This window comes from Leucoraja erinacea, chromosome 30, assembly GCF_028641065.1.
Source record: "Leucoraja erinacea ecotype New England chromosome 30, Leri_hhj_1, whole genome shotgun sequence".
NCBI classification, from domain to species: Eukaryota; Metazoa; Chordata; class Chondrichthyes; order Rajiformes; family Rajidae; genus Leucoraja; species Leucoraja erinaceus.
Window position 1 is genome coordinate 1,533,710 of NC_073406.1, and position 10,316 is coordinate 1,544,025.

General features: G+C 43.2%; 1 protein-coding gene across 1 annotated transcript; it reads left to right on the top strand.

Moving 5' to 3' along the window:
- Positions 1 to 225: 225 nt before the first annotated feature.
- Positions 226 to 8,064, top strand: LOC129711451 (uncharacterized). Its single transcript, XM_055659067.1, has one exon. It carries the CDS (start codon positions 626 to 628, stop codon positions 3,452 to 3,454), a length of 2,829 nt encoding a protein of 942 aa, XP_055515042.1. The 5' UTR covers positions 226 to 625; the 3' UTR covers positions 3,455 to 8,064.
- The last annotated feature ends 2,252 nt before the right edge of the window (positions 8,065 to 10,316 follow it).

Consider the following 10,316-nt stretch of genomic DNA (forward strand, 5'->3'; position numbering starts at 1 on the left):
TTGTATCTCTAAACCTAATAAATGCCAGAACAAACAGCAAATCAATTGCTGCATACTGACGGATCTATTCCTAGATACTACACAGTTCAGAAAAACGAGCTGTAACAAAAGTTTACAGGTAAACAGGTAAACAGCTGCCTAGGAACCCACGTAACTAAGGGCTTTCACATATACATCCAGTCCCCTGCTGCACCAAAATAAATACCTCATTGCCTGTCATCACATGGATTTCTGTAGTTCATTCCATTGTTGACCAACAGAGATTTTAAACCTATTCCTTTGCCTTTCAAGTGCGCAGTTTTTTTTTTTAAGTAAACTTTCCTGTTAACAGTTGGAAAGGAGGAAAAGACACAATTGTACGAATTGTTCCAGTCAGTTATTAATCAATGAGATCTCCTCCTTCTGCCATTATTGAATGCGGTGGAGTCGGGGCTGGGCAGGATGTGACAGGTTTCTCTTGTTTCTCCAAACAGGTGAAGGTCACCTGTGGAATAACAGGGAAGCAGAGCTGCCCGGTGGCAGCGGCAGGCTGATATTTGATAGCTGGCTTGTTTGACAGAGAGCCAGTGGCAGCAAACATCAATGATTAAGCAGTCCGTCGAGTGTCGGAACATGTCAGCTCACTATGGAATTTGCGGGGAAAGCCATCGTGACGGCAGCTTTTGTGGTCACCCTGACTTTAATTTACAGGTACTACAGAGTAAGATCTGCCAATGTCACTCGGACACGGGACCTGGGAGATTCTGAGTGCCGAGAGTCAGCAGAATCTCCGGAGAAAAGCACTTTGGATCCAGAGCCGTTGCCAAGTTTTCAAAGTCTCAGCAGCCAGGGAAATGTCAGTGACCCCACAAGACAGATTAATGCAGGTAAACAAGAGGAAACTGGCTTGAAAACGCTGTCGGTGGATAAAGCGGCTGATGTTCGTTGCACGGAGAATCCCCAAACGACAGGTGAGCTGAACAATGGGATTGGGAAAGTTAAAAGCCAGTGTCTGTGGGGTAAACGTGGACAATCGGGTGCCTCTGGGCTAATGAGCAATTGTCTGGCAGAGTCAAGCGGCAAAGATCCAACTCCAAACAAACTCACCTGTGCTGCTAGTGGGGTGCGTGGGGTCAGAAACTTCCAAGCTGAGCAAAGTAATAAAACAAAGCACAACCAGAGATCAGGAGCAGATACGGTCGAGAGCAAAAATGGTGAGAGTGATCAAACTGTCGGGGAGGAGGATTTTTCAAACAGTGTCAGACCTCAAACAGGTAGAGAACAAGAATTGGATGCTTCTCATAATGGGGAGCCTTGGCTGCGTCAGAATGTTAGTGCCTTGGATGTCGTGATTGCTGACAATGATCCTAAAAATATAGGTCTGTTTGTAACTGGTACCGAGTCCCTCCAAGACCTTCTCCTTTCACCTGCTTCTGATGCCATTAAATGCACTCAGTACAAAACCGTTGATGATCAGCCCTCCAAACATGCAGAAAATGAGATGTTGGAAGCTCTCCTCAACGGCCATTGCATAGCAGGTAGTACTGGAGAACATGAGAACAGCTCTAGTGCCTGCAAGATATACCCTGACATCAACATTCAAAGATCTAATACTCCATCTGTTCAATCTGCCTATCAAGTGGAACATGAAGAAGCCCAAGCTGGCAATGGATCAGAAGGTAGGCTAAATGTTTTGCAGCTCTGCGTGGGAGTGAATCACAAGACCGTCGCTACTTCAGAAATGGCAGGAGAGGTAAATGAACAGCAGGACGGAAATAACACCTGTCTCATTGCTCAAATTACAACAGATCAAGTTCGCCTTGATACAGCCAACCTCAACAACTCAGCTTTCCAAAACCGGATGACAGACCTGCCAGAGGTTTATTGTTCTTCAAATGCAATTCAGGATAATATAGTTCCCTCGGAAAGTTTGACTGTTGAGCCAAAAGTTGTCGGTTCCTCGTTATCTGACTTGAGCCCACCTGAACATCCAGAGACCTCCAATATATTGTATTGTCCAACCGAGTCTGACATCAAGATAATAATGGAGGAAAGAATAGTCTCCAGAAAGCTCAGTATTTCAGTAATTGCCGAGACCCCAGAGTTTTTAATCGACTTCCAGTCAGAGGCACAGACTTGTTCAGAGGAAAGCATCTCAGAAGACTTTCACTCTCAATCATCTTCACTTGCTGACGTTAGCTCCATTTCTCTGGGCTGTCTGGTAGATTCATTGTATTTGTCTCAGCCAGATCTCAGCAAGGAAACAACAGTGGAAATTGTAGCCAGAGCCAATTTCATTCCCATCCCTTTGAGCAATCAATCGACTGCAGAAGTCATGAAATGTCGCTTGGATCTGGGCAACTGTTATGAGATATTGTGTGTTGCAAAGAAACATGACCTGAAGGACTTGAAAGGTGCAGCTTATCAAGTCATGAGTGACAATTACCTGCAGGTTTTGAAGAACCCAAGTATTTATGGCCAACTCAAAGCAGATGAAAGGGAGCTGATCCTGTCTAGAAGGATGCTCGGTACAAAGTATTTGATGGTAGCTGATGTGGATGTCCAGGAGAATGCCTGGACAAAGGCCCCAGTTCAACCCAACGTAGAAGGTGAAACCACTGGTCGATCCCTGAAACGTTTTGAGAACAATCACAAGGTTTATTATTACAAGAATGACAATGATTCCTGGTATCCATTAGTCGAGCTGGAAGTTGAGTCAATCTCCAAGGACTGTGCTTTATGCACTATGTATAATTATCTCTTTGTTGTGGCTGGTTGCCAGGGATCTGGTAAAGGGACCAAACTATCCAACAAAGTATTTTGTTACAATCCAGTGACTAACATTTGGAGTGAGATAAGTCCACTCAACCAGGCAAGACCCAATTGTAAGCTTGTGGCATTGGACGGGTATCTTTATGCAATTGGTGGAGAGTGTCTTTGTACAGTGGAGAGGTATGATCCCAGGAAAGACAGGTGGACCTTCACTGCACCTCTACCACGAGGAATCTTTGCTGCAACACATAAAGCCACTGTGTGTAACGGCGAGATTTACGTCATTAGAGGCATCTCCTACAATCAGCTTCTCAAGTACAATCCCCGAGAAAACTCATGGGATGATTGCATCATGATGAGCAAGAAGGACAAGACCACCGACATCGCAGCTGTCAAAAACTTCATCTACAGGTTTGAGATCAACCGGGAATCTGGTGTCAGTGTGTTTCGGTATCATATCATCACCAAAACTGCTTGTGAATGTGCCTCGAAACAGCTTCGCAAGATGGCATCATTTCAGTGCGCTGTCATGGATGACACGATTTACTGCATAAATAAACAGTGCATGATGCAGTTTGTAGCTCGTGAGATGTCACCTTATTTTAAAACAGAAGATCGCACTGTCCTCCCTGGAGCAAGAGGAATCTTGTTTCCCTTTGTTCTTACACTACCAGATGGAAACTCACTGCAGACCCAAGTGTAATCTCTATTGAAAAAATCTGTTTTGAAAAATATTGACACAACAAATGTTCGATATTGTTACATAAAATACTGTAAATACTCACCAGGTAAAATTTTATTTGTGGAAAGTGAAACAGAGTTAACATTTCAGTTTGATAACCTTTCATCAGAGGAAAAATCGTTGACCTAAAATATCAACTCTCTTTCCCTCTGCACAGATGCTGCCTGATCACCTGAGCATTCCTGAATTTACCACAGATTTCCAACATCTGCGATAATTAGCTTTTAACATTGTCATGTGTTTGGTAGACCAATAGCAAAATATGTCTGATTCCTTTTCTCTCAATCATTTCAAGTAATGTGTGTCCTCATGGTAATCTCTTTCTGCCGAGAAGTCATTCTCGATTGGACCATTCTACACTGCCTTTCAATAGCTGACCATGGGGAAACTAAAGGGCCTGTCCCACTGTACGAGCTAAGAGTTCTCCCAAGTTTCCCCTGATTTGAACTCGGAGAATTACGGTAATAGCCGCTCGTAGGTATTCGGGGCTCTCATGGACATTTTTCAACATGTTGAAAAATCTTCACTAGTCTTCATGAGCTTACCGCATTTCCCGAGTACCTGCCGTTAGCGTTACGAGTCACTAAGAGACGTCCCGAGCTCCGATGTACTCGCTACGTACATTCTACGTACTTAACACGAGTTCGATTTTTTTTTAAACTCGGCAAAGTTCTTGAATTACCTCGTACAGTGGGACAGGCCCTTAAGTGAATGAGTTCTGAGTCATATGGTACAGGCCCTCTCAGCCACCATCAAACACACATCTACACCTATATCATGTTTCTTCTCACAGCTCCATCAACCACCTGTCTTGCCATAGCACAGGCAAATTACTGTAACCAATTAACCTTTTGAAACAGCAACCTTGTTCTCAGTCTTCAAGCTTGTTCTCAAGTGATTGAACATCAGCTAGATGTATGCTGAGGAAGGGAGAGTGCCCTGCATCCTCCAGCTCTGGAGAGTGGCATGCCATTGTGTATCAGGACATAAGGAATAGTAGTATTTGGCCATTCAGCCCATCAAATCTACTCCACCATTCTATCATGGCTGATCTATCTCTCCCTCCTAACCCCATTCTCCTGCCTTCTCCTTATAACCTCTGACACCCGTACTAATCATGTATTGCTCCTCTGAAAACAGTCTCCATTGACAGTTTTTTTATTATTATCTATAATAAAATTTAAAAAATTAAATATTTGTTATTATCTATTCGTTCCAGTGTTGAGAAAGTCATCAGTTCCCGAGCAGAAACTCTCCTGTCATTCATCACTATTTGAAGTGATCTCTATTAGATCCAACATTACAAACCTGGAAAGCATGGCATGAGGTTGAAACAATGGAGACTTTGCCCCACCCCCAACCCCCAACGTGTCAGGCATACCTCGAGCTAATATTCAATTGTGCGAGAATAAGCTTGAGGAGCGGCTGTTTCACAGGGACGTTTGTGACTGGTGTGTTCTTTGTTTCACTGAAATATTGCTCACCCTTGATTCACCTAATCCTGATACACAACCTACTGTTTCTCCATTAATCGTATGGACTGTACAGAATCCTCAGGCTAGGGGAAAGGCACACTGCTTTTGTCTTTTTTTGATCCATGGTGCACTGATGTGATGGTCTTAACTCAGATCTGCTCGCCTTGTTCTCATATTTCATAAAGTCATACAACTTGGAAACAGGCCATTTGGCCCAACTTGCCCTACAGTAGTCCCACCTGCCTGCATTTGACCAATATCCCTCTAAACGTGTCCTATCCATGCCTCTGTCTAAATGTTTCCTAAACGTTGTAATATCTGTCCATAATGACCCGTCCCTTTTACCTACCCAGTGAATTCACCTCTACTTTCATGTCAGCTGTCTACATACTATCTGAAGCCAACTCCAGAGTGGATCAGGTGAATTATACTTTGTCATCAACTCTCTTGAAACAATAAATCCCACTGCCCTGTTCATCACAGCTGGTGACTTCATTCAAGCTAACTTCAGGAGCATAGTCCCAAATAACATCAGCATGTCCCCTGCCCTACACTTTGGATCACTGCTGCACCATCAAGTATGTCTATTGTTCCATCCCTCCCTTGTCCTCATTTCAGCCACTCTGATCATCTGTCCCTGCTGATCTTACTGGCTGAGGCACCAACAGAAATAGTAAAGCTGAGGAGACTGAGGGTTAACTTCAGGATTGCCATGAGTCGGTGGACTGGAATATAACAGGAACTTCATTCAGCCTGAATGAGTGTACCTCAGTCGTCACTAGTTTTATCAAGAAATGCATTGACATCTGTGTTGTGACAAAGACAGTTTTGGTCTATTCAAACCAGAATGAATAGGGAGACTCTCTCTCCTAAAATCCAGATTTGAGGATCAGAGCCCCCCAACCAGACCAAGCAACAGGATCTAAAAGAGACTCATGTCAATTTGAATCATTTAAAAACTATTTTGCAGAAATGCCCTTGAATTTTTATTGTTGATAAAACTATTAATTCTTTTCAGGGCCTCATTACATGAAAAATTCTCTTCTTAGTTTTATCACTACCATCAAGGAAGCCAATTCTCATAAGAAGTTTATAACACTGCATATGCCATAAGCAAGATTTTATAGGCTGCCATCTGTAAGATATGCAAGTTAAAGCTTTGCTGTTAGGCTCCTGTGTACAATTCTCTGCTGCATGAGTATGTAAATTTTCAGGAACATCTTCCTGAAGCTGAGCTTCCCCAACAGGGGAGTGCAGACGGATAGTGTGCGCCTAGCCCTCAGTCTTTATTTACACCTGGACTGCCACGTCAAGGGTCAAGATGCCCGTTGCCTGTGATTAGCTCAGCATTCGGGTGGGAAATTGCAGGAAACCATCTTATGTTTAGAGTTTTTCTCCCGTGACCAGACATGTCAGCAATGTAGAATAATCAAATCATGTTAAATCAGTCCTTCCACTTTTGTGAGCAGGTATGACTGTCAGGGCAACTTATACTCCAGGCAGATTTACTCTGCAGGTTTTTCATGTTCGGGACAGAGACATAGGATGGCATCTTATGAGTGTATGCCACTCCCGACATACTTCATAAGGCCTTGAATCACAGACATACGTTGTCCCTGTTTAATACTTTCCTGAACGGTGATTTTGACTCCAATAAACATCGTCCAATATTACCTTTGTGGATTGTCAATTCATTTCCATCAACAGAAGAAAGAGCAATACACATTAAAACCTTGATATTACCATATAATCATTTTCTTCCCTCATTGATTTTGAACACTTGTATTAAATGGACAGCTCTGATCATATCCAGAAACTATAAATTGGCCAGAATGACATGGTGACGTAGTTTACCACAAACAGTAACTAGCAGTAGGAATCATGGTACATTCCATCATAATGACTTATTTATCCCTATTCAAACAATTAGTTTCAGTCTCAGATACGATATTGTTGAAATAGCTCTTGGGACATGAACCAATGTGATCTGCATTGATATCGAGTGATTTTGATTTAGTATCTTGTATCGTAACTCAGGATCATTGTAAAATGGCCTTACACCGTTTCACAAGAACCACATGTTATGTGTGTCATTTACTTTCCATACAATATAATCCCGATCCCTGGAGCCAGCTCAGCACCCTCTTGAAGTTGTGTCGACAGTCAGCACATGCCAACAGATATTGCATTCCAGAGATTCACTACTCCCTATAATGGGTGAATATCTCAATGTCTCTCTTATTCTTAATTTCATCAAGTGTAACCTTATCTCAAGGTCCTCTTCCAACACTGCAACCTAACAACATTGCTTTATTTAACTGTCTCATTAAAGTGCTTGGGTCCCTCGAAACCAAGTTCCAAACTGGTCATTTTCTTAAGTATTTATTTCTGATAAATGTAAACTGGTACTATTCTATCTCTCTCAGTATTCTCTGTTAAAGCAGAGATTGAGAGATTCTTGATTGGTAAGGGTGTCACAAGTTATGGGGAGCAGGTAGGAGAATGGGGTTGAGAGGGAAAGTTAGATCAGCTGTAATTGAATGGTGGAGGAGATTTGATGGGCTCAATGACCCAATTCTGCTTCTATGTCTTATGGTCCCCATCTGAACAAATGTGACCAAATACTAGGCAGAATTTTTATGTATGTCTTATTTGGCTCCTGGAATCTTCAGCCGGCGGTTTTACTCAGATCTTATGCCCTTGAAGTCAGCATGGACAGGCATGCCACGTGCAATAACACAGCTCCATCAGTCTCTCCTAACTGAGTTACCACATTGTGGTTCCCACTAAAGGGGACATGAATGACAGCATCTGATTTTTGCGTGGGTGAGATTTACATTTGAGGTGAATATTCCCAGTGTTTTGTGAAGTTACAGTGCATGTTCATCAGCACTGCAGTAGTGACTTGTACTGTCTAGTTACAGAAATACACAATTAGTGTGAGACTGCACTTTGTGCTACTTGACATTTTCTTTGAAATTTGCAATGTTGAAAGTGTCTTTTGCAATTTTATGGTGAATGTATTGGTGGTAAAATTCACTGATCTTTGAAATCAAATATACTGAAAGCTAATAAAAATTTCTCATGGCAAAGCAATGACAGACTCCATAAGATAATTCTTCCAGTGTTTTATTCTGAAGAGTTTTCATCTGCCACACTCTAAGATTCATCTGCTTTCCCTAAGATTTAAACACTATTATTGTGATTTATTCCAATGTCATTCTCAACACAGTTTTGATACCAACTCCATTCTAGGGAACTACCACTCCATTCTATGGCGTCAAACACATCAATGTAAATATCCTTAGCTCAAATGTCAGAGCATTAACATGGCACATTAACTCTGTTTCTCCCTCCACAGATGCTGCCTGATGTGATGAGTATTTTCAGCAACTTCTGTTTTTATTACTTCCAAAGCTGGTAGATGGTTGATAAGATATATGCAGCAACTAATCAGGTCATTCCTCCGCCTCTGCCTTTAATTCCTTTGCTCCTGCCAACACACAACAAACAATTCTCATGCGGGTATCTCATTCCTAACCCTATCGTGTGAAGCCTGTTGAATGGTGCAGGTTTAGTTTTGTCCAGTTTAGTTTAGTTCTGCAGAGATACAGCGCGGAAACAGGCCCTTCGGCCCACCGAGTCCGCGCCGACCAGCGACCCCCGCACACTAACACTATCCTACACACACTAGGGACAATTTACATTCATACCGAGCCAATTAACCTACAAACTTGTACATCTTTGGAGTGTGGGAGGATACCGAAGATCTCGGAGAAAACTTACGCGGTCACGGGGAGAACGTACAAACTCCGTCCAGTCATCACCCGTGGTCAGGATGGAACCCGGGTCTCTGGCGCTGTAAGGCAGCAACTCTACTGCATGGAAATTTGGTTAGGAATCGGAGCAGATTTATTTGAGATCCCATCTCTGATTGAGGAGCTGACAAATTCAATGTGAAGAAATCCAGGCATGGTGAACGATCATATCGTCAGTTAATGGAAGCGGCTGCTTTCTGCCACAGCAGGTGCAAGTGCCCTCAGGTGAGTCCTCAAAGAACAAAACGAGGCCAAGCAAGTTGATAGACACAACTTAGGCAGCGGTAGAGATGCTGCCTACAGCGGCACAGAGCCGGGTTCGGTCCCGACTACGGCTGCTGTCTGTACGGAGTTTGCACGTTCTACCCGTGACCTGCGTGGGCTTTCTCCGAGATCTTTGGTTTCCTCTCACACTCCAAAGACGTACAGGTTTGAAGGTTAATTTGCTTGGTATAAATGTAAAATTGCCCCTAGTGTGTGTTAATGGGCGGGAATCGCTGGTTGGTGCGGATTTGGTGGGCCGAAGGGCCTGTTTCCGCTCTGTATCTCTAAATTAAACTAAACAATGAGCTGGAGTAACTCAATGGGTCAGGCAGACAATAGACAACAGACAATAGGTGCAGGACTAGGCCATTCGGCCCTTCGAGCCAGCACAGCCATTCAATTTGATCATGGCTGATCATCCCCAATCAGTTGCCCGTTCCTGCCTTCTCATCATATCCCTTGACTCCGCTATCTATAAGAGCCCTATCTAACTCTCTCGTGAAAGCATCCTGAGAATTGGCCTCCACTGCCTTCTGAGGCAGACAATTCCACAGACTCACAACTCTCTGGGTGACAACTCTCTAGACAAATGGAATAGGTGACATTTCGGGTCGAGACACTTCATCGCTACCACGTGGCAAAAGTTGCTCGTGCTGTCCAATTCTAGGAGGAAAGCAAGAACTCGGAGAAGGTGGAGAGGGGATTTACAAGAGGAATGGGAATTGTTCTCCTGACAGAAGAATGTGTCAGGAGGACATTTAACAGATGTGTTCAAAATTGTGCAGGATTTTGATTGAATAATGAGGGAGAAATTGTTTCTCGCGGTGGGAGAGTCAGCAGAGGACACAGATTTGGTATCATTTTCAAAAGAACTAAATTGGAGATGATTTTCTTTTTGAGCTGTGAAGTGAAATACAGTGCCTGCAAGTCTGGTGGAAGCAGATTTAACAGTAACTTTCAAAATGAAATGGGATATTCACTTGACAAGGTATAAAACTTGCAGGGCCACAAGGCAAAGGATCGGATCAAAGAGTTGGCATAAATACGATGACAAATTGCTTGCGATTCCACAATGCCAACCGAATGCGGCACAATAAATAGCACCCTCTTCCTCATTTGCCTCCGTAGAGGCAATAGCGGTGGCCTCAATAGGCCTGACTTTGGGTGAACTGGGGACTGGACATTGTGCCTTCCCCCACAGTGGTAACCATTGTGGGGGGATGATTTTTGTGTGTGTCAGTAAACATGTTAGTCTGTGTCCAAGAT